Source organism: the organism of the source record quoted next, unplaced genomic scaffold, assembly GCF_019419815.1.
Source record: "Pyrus x bretschneideri cultivar Hongxiangsu unplaced genomic scaffold, Pyrus_bretschneideri_v1 Contig16, whole genome shotgun sequence".
Classification (NCBI taxonomy): Eukaryota; Viridiplantae; Streptophyta; class Magnoliopsida; order Rosales; family Rosaceae; genus Pyrus; species Pyrus x bretschneideri.
In genome coordinates this window covers 5,778,292-5,795,663 of record NW_025999457.1, presented here as the reverse complement: position 1 = coordinate 5,795,663, position 17,372 = coordinate 5,778,292, and the positions used below count along the sequence as shown (strand labels likewise).

Below are 17,372 nucleotides of genomic sequence, written 5' to 3'. Positions count from 1 at the left end.
ATAAAGTATTAGAACATATTAAAAACATGGGGAACAAGCATATAATGAATTTCATTCAAGTATTCAACGAATCTCTTATATTTTTAATAAAAAAATAAAATGCAAAAATGAAGGTAATCAATTTTTCTGTCCAATTGAGAGTCGCGACCTAAGTAGATGTCTAAGCGGGTCTAGGCGGGCTAAATGGATGCCTAAGCAGGTCTAGGCGCCCTTTATGAATCTTCAAATGCCTAAAAATTAATCGAGATAGTAACCAACCACCTACGCGACGCTAGGCGGAGATTTTTTTAGAACAGTGCCTTATGCCCAAACGAAGTGTTACATAAAAAAATGTAATGAAAATTCGCTTAAATAAACTAACTAGTTTTTGTCAAATGAGGTCTTTTCAATTTTAAAACAATTCTACGTTTGAATCTCCCTTCCCCAACTAACAAAACAATATTAGAAAAAATCTAAATGCGAGATCCGACGACAAGAAGACAGGCAAAGTGGCGGGGCAATGGTACTAGACGTTAAGGAGAAAGAAGTGAGTTGGTCACGGCCCAAGCGAGTCTCGTATGATCTTTAAATCATTTCAAAACGGCAGCTACATACCATTTTTTGTGATTTCTTTCTATCAAAGAATTGTATGAATGGTTGATTCCTAAGTAATACACTTTACTTTTGGCTCAAGCCCAAAAGCTCTAACCTCTACATATCGCTCACTTCCTTGACTTGCTCAAGCATAACAACCAATTGGTTTTGCCGACTACAACCATGTACATGACCAAGGCCCCAATCTAGCAAAGATTGGTCCTTTACTTGCAACATAACAAGGCACAAATTCTTAAAATAGCACAACAAAGGCCCAATCTAGCAAAGATTTGACAATCAAGATAAAGATGTACAAGAGTTTGACGATTGATGAGATAATACATGCACTAGTTTTCGAATTATGAGTTTATACCAGGTCATATAGTTCTGGCGGAAAAATACATCAATCGATGAAAAAACCGTAACAGCTTCAAAAGCTTTTATTCTGTTGAATGAAAACCTCAATCTTACTACTACAAGGCAGGGCCGTTACTTACACAAACATATTCTTTACGAACCAGCGAGCAGAGTCCAACTACTAACCTGAGAGCAGCCAAAAGTTTTCCCTTTGAAGTGATATAAATAAGCAATAAAAGAATATTAGACCGCATGGTCACTTCTTAGTCTGCTCTGGATTGGCCTGATCGAGAAGACAAGATGATGCCAACAATGAGGCCGTAAAGGGCCAGTGCTTCAGCAAAGATGAGAATGAGGATCATCCCAACAAAGAGTTTTGGCTGCTGTGCATTAGCTCTACAAAACAAGCTCAGTTAATCCAGTGGTGTACAACTTAATTAAAATTAGGTTGAGACTACTTACTAGTTTGGTACTGAGATGCTTTTATAAAAAGTGGGTATAAAAAAAAAAGGCTAAGCTCAAAAAGGTGTTTGGTAAACACTTAAAAAACAGCTTATTTTCACAATTTTGGGTGAAAAAAAGATGAAAACGTGAAGCAGCAAAAATGAGCTTATTCTCACAGCACAGCAGAAGCAATTTTTTTTCAAAGCACAACAATACCAAGCCAAACTATAGAGGATAATATATCTCAAATAAAAAAGAGCATTTAAAGTAGGGAATATCGATCAAGCACTACAACCAAATATCTTTCAATAACCAATTAAAACTTTAGTTGTTCTGTTCTTTTGCTCTCAAGTGACAAAAAGTAGCTTCACAGATCCATGAAAACTTAAGGGCTAAGGGCCATCATTTCATCTTTACTCCTTTTGACCCACACCACCAAATTATAGTAAAACGCTATACCATTTGTCTACCAAATTAAACTAGTTATAAACTTCAAATTTAACCACTATTGCTACTTTCTGAGTATTGTGATTTGTGACGCATACATATGAGAATTTGAATCATATTCAGGGCCATACAGATTACAATTACACCAAAACACCACATTACTTGTAAAGAGAACTTTAATATTAATTCTCAAGTAATTCCAAGCCCTAAATTAGAACCACTCCAATAGCTGTTCTTGAGAATGATATTTTCGTTATACATGTCAAACATACATCGACATTTGGATCATATTCTGCGAGACATGTTTTACTATAGTTCAGATACTACTCTGGCCTTGGACTTCATAACTTTACACGTTGCCAGGAACAGTTAAGATACTTATACTTTTGGGAATAGGAGTGATATGGGCTAATGGAGTAATTATACCTTTAAATTTTTAGGTATGGGATAAACATCCCCTGACAATGATACCTAGTTAAATTGGGAATAGAGCAATATCATCAAAATGGGGCCCACTTATTTATTCATTCCTTGTGTTAGTAAACAGTGGATTTTCCAGAAATGGGAATGATATCCAACCTTACATTCTCATTCCTTGTAAGTAAACATGACATCAATTATTAGCCCTAGCATAGTTTACAATGTTTTCACTATCCATTTCCATACCACGATTTATCATTTATTTTAGTTCTAGTCTGTCGTGGCTTTAAGTTACTAACTTACTATCCTTGTCTTGGACTCCAACTTCCCATATTAAAATGAACTCAGGGGTTTAATATCCCTCCTTGGATATTCCAATTTACAATGACTATACTAGTCCTCTATCAGGCCAATCTCTTTATCTTTAAATCTAGTCTTGGAAAAAAAATTTGCTTTGCATATCAATTCTGAAATTAAACAAGAGGCTAAGTAATTCGGTTCATTGTGACAGTCAGTAACAACAAGCTCACCAACAAACTCTACTACTTGGAAATTTCTGTAAGAGACAAATAAAAGAAAGGAAAACAAGAAAGACCAGTATTGCTATTTGTGAAGTTAGTTCAACTCTGTTCACTGCTCAAAAAGCATGTTTAAGGACAAATATGGCTACTGTAATTATTCTCTGCCTTCGATAGATTAAGTAATACTCGAAAAGAAAAAGAAAGGGGTACTGATTTGAACAGCATCTACTTCAATGACATTTATTTTTATCATAGACATTAAAACATATAAAACAAACCAGAAAACAGCAAGAAACAATTATGGAAACGCATATGCACTTAGATCAGAACTTATACCTTACACCAGCGTCACCAACAATACCAATTGCCATTCCAGCAGAGAGCCCAGCGAGACCGCAAGCAAGACCAGATGAGAGATGTGCATAACCATCAAACAGGTAATATGACTTGGCCTTAGGGTTAATCCCGGTACTGATGATAACAGCAATAATAAGGCCATAAATACCCAGAACTCCAGCCATAACAACCGGAACAATGGATTTCATCACCAGCTCAGGCCTCATCACTCCCATAGATGCCACACCAACACCACTCTTTGCGGTGCCATAGGCAGCTCCCATACCTAAAATACAAATCCCCAACGAGGTCGCCGTCATATCAAGTACACTAAACCTCCAATTGGGGTTCTAAAATTTTGGGTAATAAATGCAAGTATGTAGTATAAACCAAGCCAAACATATCAATCAGTCTCTTTTGAGTAATGGGGTTTGAGATCCATGTTGACAAACTCCACACAACATATCATCAGACCATAAAGTGAATAATAATAGTCAAATTTAGCTCCTTTCAAGCAAAATTTTTGTACTTTCAGGGTCCCAAATGATAATTAACCAAAAATTAACCATCAAAACCCAAGTTAATCAAAACTGTAACTTCACCTAATTGCTTGTTATTAGAGAAATCAATTTCCTTTGACAAACGAATGGAACAGATGATCAAAATCAAAGTAGATCTAAACTTTCTCGGGAACCAAACACATTGCAAAAAGAAAAACGCAGAGAAAAAGCGAGATTGGAGTTAAGAATTTGGTTACATGAGAAAACGAGGGCAGCAGCAGCGCCGAGGAAGCCGAAGAACGGCGCCGTTTCATCGCCACTGAATGTTGAAGACATTGCGAAGCGTGGATTTGGGATCTCTGATCTCTCTCTCTCTCTACCTCGCTCAGTGATTGGTGTCTCCTGCTGAACCAATCGAAAGTCGTCGACAGGAACTGCTATAATTTGTAATCTCCCTCGGTAGTTGCATGCTGGATGGGCCGGGCATTGCCCGAATCCGACTTGTTTTTAAGTTTCCTAAGGACCCAACCCAATTTCTTTTGGACTTTAAGCATTTTAGGACCCAAGGACACGGACGAAACGTAGTCTGGGTACCAAGACTGAAATCAGACGATTACAAATCAGACTAGTTGACTCGTGTACGGTATGAGCGGGTCACATTATAATACAAATAGCTGGTTTGGTATTGTTGTGCTTTAAAAAAAAAACTGTTTTTGCTGTGCTATGAGAATAAGCTCATTTTTGTTATTTCACGTTTTCAGCTTTTTTTCACCAAAAACTGTGAAAAAAACTGTTTTTAAGTATTTACCAAACACATTTTTAAGCTCAGCTTTTTTTTTTATACCCACTTTTTATAAAAGCACCTCAGTTCCAAACCAATACGAAGAGTGACATCAACTACGTGGACGATGACATAACAAGTGAATATCAATACCGTATTAACAACATTATATTGACATGTTGGTACTAAATATGGATGCCAATTAATAGTCTACCATATATTGGTGACATATCAACAAATACTTAGTAGGTATAGATGACAGAAAGTCATGATCGTGTTGATTTGATAAAGCTTGCAAGATGCAAAAGTAGTTGAGTCTCCCAGAAACCCTAGATCAGTAAACCCACAACCACTAGCCTCTTGCTCCGGCTTGGGGTCAGCAACAATCCAATTGTCGATCTCGTCCCCTCCAACACATTGCGCCAACACCTCCGTCTGTTCCCCTACCCTGGGCCCTGCATCCCTTCCCTACCCTTACCCCCCATGCACTTCTTCTTTCTCCCTCTCTCCCTTTCCCTAATCGCACTCTGCTTCAACCCTACCCCGTGTCCTGCCTCTTTTCTCCTAGCCTCATCTTTCTTCAATCTCCATTTCCCCTAGCCCCCATGTATTGCCTCTATTCCTCTACCTCATCTTTCTCCCACTCATTTTCTTTTACATGCACCTCCTCCTCCCCTTACCATCATATTTCCCACCTTTTTTTTTGTAGGTAATCCACAACCGCTGTTTAATGAAGCCTGTTTTTTTTTTTCTATCTCTCTCCATCTTTATGGAGGGTGGCCTACCCAAATCTTTCTCTTGAATTGGGAACAGATGGTGGTGAGTCCCAATCCCCGAATTTCAGTGCTGATGGGCATGAGCTCAGTCTTAGATTGGGTGCTTCGTCCCAATCCTTTTGATCTCTTGCTCACCTCTTGGAGAATTTCAATTTGTACCATATTTAAATTAGTCCTTGGTTTATCTCTAATTCTTAACCCGAACAACTACTTAGATCTCATTCAACTATGCATCAAACGAGAGCTCTCCTCTACCCTCCCACTCCTCCACCCACAAATCCTCCAATTTCATACTTAATGCTTGCTTTTGATTGAAAAGCCTTTATTGGCCACTATTTTTGCTACCTACCTTGAGAGTGAGTCGTCACTCACCAAATGAAGGTATGCAAAAGGATTTGCAGTTGGTTTGGGTCTCCAGGTTGTCTTCTTTTACAATTCTATTGGTGTTCTGTCTTCTTGCTTTGTTGGCATCAGAAGTCTTCCCTTGTTGGTTTTCGAGTAGTGGATATGTTTGTTGGTTGTGTCTACTTATATATTTTGCTGAGCTTTATAGAGGCAAATTTATGTATTATTTGTAAATCTTTGTTGTTAAGTTAGGGACTGATTTACATATGTGGTTTTGTTTTATGGCCTTAGTGTTTTGTTTGTGTTGACCGCGTATTCACTAAACCGAATGACGGATTGGTAAGATACGTGGTGATTGTTGCATTAAATACTTGCATCAACAATCAAGTCTTGGATCATCATGTACTTTGCTTAGGATGCTTTGTCCACTTGGGCTACTAGCTGTATTTCTTTAAATTTATCAATTGTAACATTTTCTTCTATGAATGAAGCTTATGTTTGACAAGAAAAGAGGTAGATATGGATGACATTAACCGCGTCTGTATATGATCGCTATCGTTGTGATAATAACTACCACATAACCAATCATCACAACCTTACTAGATCTGCATCATTTCCACTGTCATGCTGATAACCATTGAAACCATTGTCATCCTAATATTTAGTTCTTAGAGTAGTAATATTGCTTGCAATAATAATAACAATAAATAAATAAATTACAATAATTACTCATTCAAATTGCCCATAACTTCCTACTAACAATCCTAGGATATCTAATTTACCTATTATAACAATCCTAGTATATGTATAATTTAAAGCTAACTGCATTTTACACTATTCAGGTTTGAGGTGGTTTCTAAAATGGGTCATGAGGTTATAATTTTTTTTTTTCACATTGCACTCTGAAGTTTATAAGTCTATATTGTATGAGTAAATTATAGGTGTAATTAGCGAGGGTGCCTGGTGTGGATGCATATTTCCGCCTTCTTGATCTTGGATAAAATTGCACCTACAAGACAATTAACACCTTAGGTCAAGGCTAAGAGCCTCTGTCACATCCCGGCCCGGGTGGCACCACTTCCCGGGCCCGCTCCACCACCGTAGCACGATATTGTCCGCTTTGGGCCCCGACCACGCCCTCACGGTTTTGTTTCTGGGAACTCACACGAGAACTTCCCGATGGGTCACCCATCCTGGGAGTGTTCTCGTGCGCTACTCTCTTAACTTCGGAGTTCCCATGGAACCCGAAGCCAGTGAGCTCCCAAAAGGCCTCGTGCTAGGTAGAGATGGGAATATACATTTAAGGATCACCCCTGGGCGATGTGGGATGTCACAATTCACCCCCCTTAGGGGCCCGACGTCCTCCTCGGCACACACGCGACCAGGGTTAGGCTCTGATACCAATGTCACATCCCGGCCCGGGTGGCACCACTTCCCGGGCCCGCTCCACCACCGTAGCACGATATTGTCCGCTTTGGGCCCCGACCACACCCTCACGGTTTTGTTTCTGGGAACTCACACGAGAACTTCCCGATGGGTCATCCATCCTGGGAGTGCTCTCGTGCGCTACTCGCTTAACTTCGGAGTTCCCATGGAACCCGAAGCCAGTGAGCTCTCAAAAGGCCTCGTGCTAGGTAGAGATGGGAATATACATTTAAGGATCACCCCTGGGCGATGTGGGATGTCACAACCTCACACGCCCACGATGAATAGGGGCTTTAGCCAAAGAACCTCCAATGCCAAAGTTAGAATTTACAGAGAAAAAATGTTTGGAGAGTTTTTGGAGTTTTCCAAGAGTGTGAACCTCTCATTTCAAAGAAAATGGAGTCTTATTTATAAAGTATGGCCCTCTTTGGAAGAGAGAGTGGCCGACCCTTGGATGTTTTTTGGGGTGTAATGGTGATTAATTTGGTGATTAATGGATTAATTAGGAATTAATCCATTAATTAGCCTAATTAATTTGATTTATAGGGAAGGTTTTGAAGGTTATGGAATGATTTCCTTGTGAGATAAATTTGAACTTGTTACCTATTTTGGGCACTCTTGACTCGGTTGATGGATGATTCTCCATTGCTGGCGTGTAGGAAACCTGGTGTGTCTTGAGAGTAATTTTGTCCTCTTCACCTAAAAATCCATGTGTCGCTTTTTGATTATTTTTGGCTCCACAAATGCCCTCATACCTACTAGGCTGCTCGTAGGAAATGGCAGCAGGTGTAGAGATCTTCTTGCTCTAGGAAACTTAGGATTGTTTCCTATTTTGATGTAGATTCCCTCTTTAATATGAAAATAGATCCTTCTAGGAAAGGGAAATAAATTTCTCTCAAAGCCTATTTAAGTCCACCTTAAGTGGGTTGTTAAATCAACTTTGGAGAGAGATTTATTCTACCCTACAAGAGAGAGAAAGCTTAGAGGATATTTGTTCCCCCTCCCCTAGCAATCTTCTACACTTGCCTGTGCAAAAGATCGTCTTTCGTTACTTTCTTCGTCTTATCCACGCCACACAGATGTAAGGAATACTTAATTCTCCTTGTCTTCTTCTTGGGAGGTGCTGCCACGGGGCAGCCATCGGGGTGGTGCGGCATGGGCCAAGAGTCGGCTTGTCATGGGCCAAGGAGGTGGTGTGGCAAGGGCCATTACTTATGCTGCTTGACTTGATTGAAGCCAATGATTGGCTCAGCATGGGCCGAGGAAGTGGCGTGGCATGGGCAATGGTTTGGGCTGCCATGTCTGGGCTGTTTGCCAAAAATGAGGAAACTGCTTGACCTTGATTTCTCAGCTGCTGTAGATAGAGCAATCAAGGATAAAGCTGCCCATATCGGAGCTGCTGAAGATGAAGTGTCGGATGAGTGAACTGTTAAGTGCAAAAGTGGCTGCTGCCCTCTTACCATTTGCTGCCTAGTTGATCTTTAAGCATTCGATCTTTTAAGCTATGTGGCATTCTCGAACTGGAAAGCTTACCTAGATGGGTGTCGGGGAATTAGTTTACCCTCTCGCACTGAAGAGCAATTAGTTTATTTTCTCGCACTGGAGAGTAGACCCATATGGGTGTCGGGGAATTGGTTTACCCTTTCGCACTGGATAACAATTAGTTTATCCTCTCGCACTAGAGAGCATACCCAAAAAGAGTTTTTAGTAGTTATTATGGACAACAGTTGAGCCAAGCTTATGAATAACTTCTTGAATCTTCATTGAGAATAAAGAAATAAATCAACCAAGCTTATGAATAACTTCTTAAATCTTTATTGAGAATAAAGAAATAAATCAATTGTGTCGGAAGGTAGAAACTACATAACAAACTGGATAATTTTCAGTTTGTGAAGCCTTGTTCGTCGAACTACTTGAGACTTCGAACTTATTTGGAAAAAGAAACCAAATGAGGTTCAGAAGGTGATGGAGACTTCCTTTGCTTGTGTAGGCCATTTTGTTGACCTGTCAAGATACTCGTCGTATCGGCCCTCATTTGTCAGCTTCTCAAGGTACTGTTTCCACTTTAGGCAATCGTTGGTAGTGTAGCCCGGTCCTTGATGGAATGCGCAATACTTGGTATGATCTAGCTTGGTAAAATCGCCTTTCATGGGTGGCGGTAGTTTGAACCAAGGTTCGTTATTGAGCTTACGGAGAATTAGGCCAATTGGAACTGTGAACTTTGTGAATGGTTCAAGCGCTGAGTCTTCTCTGGTCCGGGAATGTTCCATATGCTTCTTTTCTAATTCGTTTTTGTTAGACTGCTTAGCCTCGTCCCATAGTGCATGCTTTTTTGCCAAAGGATACGAAGCAACTAGGGTTAGTTCTTCTCCCATGATCAGTTTTCCGAATAAATGATGTTTGGTGGGAAGCCCATTTCTGAATGCTGCCGTTGTTATGTCTTCGTTGCAGCCAACAATCTTGGCCTTCTCCGCTTTGAACCTCTTGACATAGTCGCGAATTATCTCCTAAGGGTCTTTTATGAAGCTGAAGAGATGGTCGGATGTCCTTTTGATTGAGCGGTTAGACAAATACTCCCTAGTGAAAACAAAGGAAAGTTCATTGAAACTCCGGATCGACTGCGGCGGTAGAGTGTGAAACCAGTCTTGCGTTTCGCCTTGTAGAGTTGTGGCAAAAATTTTGCACATAAGCGCATCGTTGTTCTTGTAGAGGATCATGGTACTGCGGTAGTGCTTGAGATGTCGATCTGGATCTTCGTCTCCCTTATATGAAATAAAGTGAGGCTTAATGAACCCGCGAGATGGATCTGTCCACTCGATCTCATTCTGAATGGTGACATGCTTATGTTGGTTATGTATCGTCAAAACGCATCGTCAGCAGCCTCGTTACGTTGGAAATTGCCCAATCGTTCATTTATGAGCCTCTCAACTTTTTCTTGAATTTGCCTCTGTTGGGGCAGTGGAACTTTCGGCTGCCCCTGGTCATGACCTATGGGTTTGGGCCGCACTTCCCTATGCTCAACTCGTCTATGTCGCGGCTGCGATGCATGTGGCATGTTTCTGGCTGGCGAACGAGCTACTCGTAGGCTGCCGGTTGAACTTGAGTCAGATTGAGTGACTGCTTCTCTTCGTCTGTCGTGCTGCCTACTTCAATGTGAAGTGGAGAATACTCATTGCGAGCTTAGTTGTGAATGAACACTTCGCTTGGAAGGTTGTCCATATTGATAATTGGAGGGTGAACTCAATCGTGAACGTATGCTCGTCCATGGGCTTGATCGAGAATATACGCTCCTTCATGCGCTAAGATGAGAATATACGATATCCCAAGGACCTAAGCGGGAGCGTAAACTGCTAGAACGCTTGGATCATGGTTGGTTGATGGGCTACTTGCCTGGATGTTGATGGAGAGGTTCATCTGCCCTTGTCCTACTTCGGGACACCTTGTTTGGGGCATGTTGGATCTTGGTACGTTGCAAGAGTTAATTCACCAGGGTTGTCTGTTGTGCAAGTGTGTTTGTCAACTCTGTGACTTGTTAAGATAAGTGTTGTTCGCCATTTGGATTAGAAGAGCTTGGAATAAATGTGCCTCCTTGAGCAGTAGAAGTGTGGTAGGCTCCGGGCGTGAGATTTGAGTTGGGAAATGTCAAATCTGCGAAGAAATGTGGTGAAAATGCCCTCGACTTGATGGTAGGTCCGGATGGCTAAGATAATCTTGGGTCGACTTTGGCTGGGTGGGAGGTCATCGGGGCAGGTTGGGTCGTGGAAGTAGGTTGGGCTGTGGAAGTAGGCTGGGCCACGGGAGTGGGCTGCTCAACGGGAGCAGGCTGGGCCGTAAGAGTAGGATGCTCGATGCGTGATGCACGCGAGTGCTAGGCTTGGGCTCGACTTGGCAACGTATTGGGCTCGCGTTGGGCTTGCTTTGGTGGCACGGCTTGGGTCGTGGTAGTGGTGACACCATGGACCTCGCCACAGGTGGCTATTGTGGTAGCCACCGCAGTGGTTCCTGTGGTGGAAACTCGTGGTGGTGGTGCTGCTTTACCTATGGTCATATTTAGCCTCGTGGATCACCATGGTCCCATCTCTTGCATGTTGGAATTTTCACTTGTTGAATTTTCTAAATTTCTAGCCATTGTACTTCTCTTTTACGTTTTATCAAAGAATCTATGCAAATAAAAAATTATAATAATAAGAACGTACGAAAATATACAAGTGGACCAGAAATTAGAAAATAAAGAAAAAAAACCTTTTATGCGATAGTCTTTTACGAGTGTGTATTTCTCCTCTCAATGAAAGCACCAATTTGTGGATACAAATTTCCGCCTTCTTGATCTTGGACAAAATTGCACCTACAAAACAATTAACACCTTAGGTCAAGGCCAAGAGCCTCACACGCCCACGATGAATTGGGAGAAGGGGTGGCTTTGGCCGAAGAACCTCTGATGCCAAAGTTAGAATTTAGAGAGAAAAAGTGTTTGGAGAGTTTTTGGAGTTTTACAAGAGTGTAGACTTCTCCTTTCAAAGAAAATGGAGTCATATTTATAGAGCATGGCTGGCCTTCTTTGGAAGAGAGAGTGGCCGGCCCTTGGATGTTTTTTGGGGTGTAATGGCGATTAATTTGGTGATTAATGGATTAATTAGGAATTAATCCACTAATTAACCTAATTAATTTAATTTATCGGGAAGGTTTTGAAGGTTATGGAATGATTTCCTTGTAGAGGATATGGAGTAAAGATGGATGAGATAAATTTGAACTTGTTACCTATTTTGGGCACTCTTGACTCGGTTGATGGATGATTCTCCACTGCTCGCGTGTGGGAAACTCGTTGTGTCTCGAGGGTAATTTTGTCCTTTTCACTTAAAAATCCACATGTTGCCTCTTGATTATTTTTGGCTCCACTCCGCCCGATGTTGTGGGTTTTAAAATCATGTAAAATATGTAGAAAGTTCTTAATATATATACTACATATATGTGTGTGATAGGACATACTATTTAAATACATGCGGAAATATATGTACAACCCTATTTACAAAAAGGACCAAAATAGGTGTCTAAGGGTGGGATGAACGGCCTACTGTCAAAAATATTCCAACAACCTTATACAAGAGATTGGTTAACCAATCAACTTTTCAAAGATTGGTCTGAATACCAAAGCATGTCACCTCACATCCATTGTTGCCATCCCTATGTACGCATCAAAATAGCTATAACTCCATCATCGCAAGTGCTCACTTCAACTTTCATTGCATTTCAGAACCTCCTTATTCTTTCTTCTTATGTGTAGGTGTTTTCATTTCTTTATTACAAGTTGAAAAAATGAAAGTTGTTAATGTAAATAAGTGATAATTTTTGTAAAAATGAGAGAACAAAATATATGTATGGTTTGAACTACATATAATAACAATGAAAATAAGTTTAAACCTTAATTGTATATGAATCCAAATAATCAAATCCATTCAAACTCAAACCAATCAATTCAATCATGCTCAAATCAAATCGGTTTAATAAGTAAGCAAAAGTTATAATCCATATTTTAGTTGTGATCTTTTAAATGTCAAAGTACCGTTGTATATTCAAATACTTAGACCATCTCCAACTGATCCAGCCAGAGGCTATAGGGCTAAAAATGGCCCAAAATAACACAAAAACCGTCTTCAACCGAGGGTTAAGCCAAAGGGCTTGTGCGCCCCACAGGGCTAAAACCAGCCAGCCAGCAAGCCCTATGAGCTTAGCCACTTTTTTTTTTTTTTTTTGGATGATTTTTTTTTAATCTCTATTTTTTTTTTCCTACACCATTTCTTACATACTTTTCACTATTCCATACTATCTTACCTCATTTTATTTCAATTCTTCACATTCTATTCTCTTCCAATAATCTTTCCTTTAACTTTTTCAATAATTTTCAAATGGTCACCTCTTTCAATAATCTTCCAATATGTTCGAAAATCTTATTTCAATATAGTAGTTTAATTTAATCAACTATATTAATTCAATTAAAATCATAAATTATGTTTGGCCTATGGCCTTTTGGCCCCCTCGGTTGGAGATGGTTTTTGTCACAGGGTTATGTTTGGCCTATGGCCCCTTTGGTTGGAGATGTTATGAAATATGGCCTGGCAATTTCTTGGAGGGCTACAGAGCTAAAGAGAGCCCTTTGGCCCTCTTTCGGTTGGAGATGGCCTTAGTAATCAATCTGCTAAGCTAAAACAAACCTCCAGATAGTTCATAGTATTGATCAAACATTTCATTTTGTCTATTTGCGTTCACTTTTAATTTGGATCAAAAGTATGAGAGAGTTGTTAGGATAAGGGTGAATGAAATCGACTATTTTAAAGTTGACATTTTAGTCAGGAATAATAGAAGTGTTTTCTTTACGCTTAGGAAATCGAAGGTATGCTTCTGAATATTAGCTTACTACGAACTGTGTGTGACTTTTGTTTGAGCAATGAAAACAAATCCAATTATATTTGTAAGTTTGAATTTGTATTATTAATCTTGATGACTAAAATTCTTTTTATATTCTAATTTATATTGTGTTCCTGACTAAATATTCAGCTTTTTAGGTTTCCCAAGGTGTTCCCAGGCAAAGCCAAGGACTAATCCTTCGAGGTACGGTCAGGCGCATATGCGGGCACCTCTCCCAAGAAAGTTTTCTGCATCCACAAGGGCTCGAAACCGAGACCACTTGCTTAAGCGACTAGAGCCTCTTCCACTCTGACCAACCTTCATTGGTATTAAATATTCAGCTTTAAAGAGAGTGTAACTACTTGTAATCTAAAAAACAAAGTATAGTTTGTGGAGAAAAAAATAATCAAGAAAAATATGGAGGCGACAAGTGAACTTTTGGGTTAAAAAAACAAAATTACCCTTGAGGCACACCAGGACTCCCACGCACATGCAACGGATAATAATGGCTCAATCAATGTCAAAAGTGATCAAAATAGTATTCTTTTAAACCCTCTCATCACTCCTCATCAAATCTTCATCCACAAGGTAACTCTCAATTATTCTTTTCAAATTGGGATTAATTACCAAAATTAATTGATTAATTTTGTAATTAATTTCCCAATTGATTGCAAGATATTATTAGAGCCAAGAAACCATCATAAGTGGCCAGTCCCCTTTTCTCCAAATAGGGCCTGCCACACCCCTTTATATATAGCCACTCATTTTCTCCCAAACCTAGAGCCAATTCTCTTATAAAATTCTCCAAATTTCTCTAAACACTTTCTCCCTCAAATTCTAACTTTGGCATCGGAGGTTCTTCAACCCCCCCTCCCCCCATTTCATCGTGGGCTTGTGAAACTCTTGGCCTTAACCTTACGTGTTAATTGTTTTGCAGGTGTATTTTCGTCCAAGAAGAAAAGACGGAAATTTGCATCCACATAGTTCATAGTACTGAACAAAAATCAGCAATGATGTTTTCCATTTGTGCTCTCTGTTTCCATTCTGCCACTCGATAATGTTGAAACACTTGATAAAACTTGTAATCACAATAAACCATTCATGTTCAATCACTCAAACACTATCCAATGGGTAGTTCTTATACATAAAATTAAAATGATATTGCATACCCGGACAACTCTTGCCATTTACCTGGTAACCTACAAAAGATAAAATGACAATGAAGTCAAGACTGAGAGAGCAAGTGAAAAAAATGAATGTTGAACTAACGCGGGTAAACTGATTTGAGAACTGAGAGAAAATTACTGAATAAACCAAATAATTGTCAAAATACACATAAAACAGAGAGAATATGATTCCTAGGACGGATGGAAAATTGTTTGGCAATTTCCCTGTAGTGAATTCTTATTTTCACTTATCAATTGTCCTGCATGCATGGCATGCATGTACTTGTCCATGAGGCAAACTTTAATTATATGTTTTTTTTTCTATATAATGCATTCTTAATTATATTATCGAATGAGATTAACATAGGTACAAATTATTTATTTTTAACTGCAATGAAATTTCTATACTCCAAATTAATAACCTCATTTAAATATAATAAAGAGTTTAAAAAAATTAAAGTAAAAATGTAACCAAGCAAGTTCGTTATTCCTTGCATTAAAGTTTAAAGTGTGTGCAACTTGACGTTACCACTGCCACTAATGCAATTGGAAGAAGTTTTCTTGAACACGTAGCCTATTTAACCACTTACAACGTTTGAGGGGATGTCGACGATTTGATGGCAGCTAAAGTTTCTGAGGTTGCAATTATATTCATTGATTTCATTTGCAATGACTACGACCAAGAAAATGTTTCTCGTCTGCCTTCATATACTACTACTCTGCATGACCGTCGTCTTTCCTAGAGTTAATGCGGAAGACCAATCACACGGTCCACCCCTCAATTATGGTGTTATCGGAAGAGATCGTGGTTGCGAGCACCGTACTTGCTTGCCTCCGCCTTCTAACACTTACAATAGAGGATGCAAGAAAGCCTTACGGTGTCGTGATGAAATGGCCCCTCCACCATTTGATGATCAACAATAATTTTTCGAGAGTATCCATATGCCTTCTTCTTAATCTAGTTCTTCAGTTTCTAAATGCTTCAAGACATTTTAAATTTTTGTCGAGAGCTTCATGGCAATATTAGTTGTAACTTATGCTTATTTTGAGCTAAGCAGGGTTTTGTTTCATCCTCTGTTGCTACTATTATTTTACTTGTGTCAATCCTATGTTATTAATGAAATTGAAGTTATAACATAAATTCAGAGGTATATTATTGTTATAATAAGGGAGCTTTAACTATAGTAATAAAAACCCAAATAGAGCTTCATTAGTTTCAAATCATTTCAAGAAGAAAAAATCTCAAACCTTTCCTAGAAACAAGCAAACAAAAATTTTAAAATTTCAGCCATGTGCCCAACGGACTTGTCTAAAACTACATCTATAAAAACTTGAATACATTACATAAAACCACCCCAACTATGAGTTGCACCACAATCTCACATCTCATGTTATAAAAATTACAATATCATACTTTATCTTACGAATCCATTGCAATGTCAGACTTTTGTTGAATTTTCTGACAAATGACAATTAAGTGATGACGTGTCAAATGTGAGACTCACATTTTTGTGCCTCGTGGACAAGAAATTAAAATATTAAAAATATTAATTATTCTTCTTCTTTTTTATTCCTCGTTCTCTGCAACCCTCGCTTATCTTCACCTTAGCCTCCTCATAACACTCCATGGCATCCTTCTCAATCCCCCTCATGAAATACCCCTTTATCAAGTTCCCATACACAACCCCATCCTCCAGAACCCCTCCCAACGTCTCCTTCAACTCCTTGAAAAGCTTGAAAACCCCATCTGAATCTGAATTCTTTACACAACTATGTATTAAATAATGGTAAAGGATCGAATCTGGCACAAAACCCTTGACATCAATTTCCTCTTTGAGCTCCATAGCCCTGTCCAATTTGTTATTATCCACCAACCCTTTAATCAAAATCTATAAGTAGTTGGGGAAGGTTTGAAAATGGTATCGGACTTTTGGCAATCCCAATAACTCTAAAAGATGAGTTTGTGAGTCAGGATATTAGGGCAACGCTGGCCTAATGATGTAATGGTGCAGAGTAAGGAGGTCGGAGTGCTGCCTCCTCAACATCATTTTGGCAGACGAGGGTGAGAATGGGTTGTGGAGGTTGAGGCGGTTGCTGGAAAGAGCCAAACAGGTTCAGGAAGCTTTGGGGCGTTAGGGTTTATTTAGGGTTTTGGGGGCTATTCTTGTTATTGTTGCTGGTTGCGATGGAGGGAGGAGAAAGAGGGTTCGAGGTGTAGCTGGCGTTTGTGCTGACATTGTTCGACGACAACTTTTTCGAGGGTGGAAAAAGAGAAGAAGGTGGAGGGAGATGAATGATGATGGCGTTAAACGGACTGGAGGTTTTTAGGTTTTTGAGGTGGGTAAGGAAAGTGGGTATAGAGAGGGCCATTGATTTGATAAAGAGTTCAGATTTAGGGATGATGGGGTTCAGGGTTTAGAATTTCTGAAAATGAAGAATGGACTTTGATCAACTAGGATTTCCATAAAGTGGACCTTCAGAGGAAGAATGGTAAGGAAGTTGCGGTGATGATCTCGGCAACCACCGTGGGATTATGCACTAGACACCGTTGATGTCATTGTTGGCCGCCACTCTTTGCTTTAGGGAGAAGAGAAAAGGGAGAGATTTTTTTTGTTTAATTAATTTTAGTTTTGGTTAGACAAAAAAAATTATTAATGGGAAATTTTATTTAAATCCATGTAACACATTTCTACATCCAGCTTGCTTTTTGCACCCATTTGATTTTTAACTAAACTATTAATATCTCTTTAAACTCTAATTTACTACCTAATATACCCCCCATAAACCCAATTCAATATGTGGATTTATTTTTACACCCATTTGATTTTCAACTCTATCTTTACGCTGTCTGGAAATGGACGCTGAGAATTAGGGTGTGA

The 17,372-nt window shown here is 39.4% G+C and overlaps 1 protein-coding gene across 1 annotated transcript; it reads right to left on the bottom strand.

Moving 5' to 3' along the window:
* Positions 1-853: 853 nt before the first annotated feature.
* Positions 854-4,022, bottom strand: LOC103966944 (V-type proton ATPase 16 kDa proteolipid subunit). The gene is made up of 3 exons (XM_048581067.1): positions 3,856-4,022; positions 3,099-3,384; positions 854-1,326 (listed from the first exon to the last, which is right to left on the bottom strand). The coding sequence occupies exons 1-3, from the start codon at positions 3,932-3,934 to the stop codon at positions 1,194-1,196; spliced, it is 498 nt and encodes a 165-aa protein (XP_048437024.1). The 5' UTR covers positions 3,935-4,022; the 3' UTR covers positions 854-1,193.
* Positions 4,023-17,372: the final 13,350 nt, after the last annotated feature.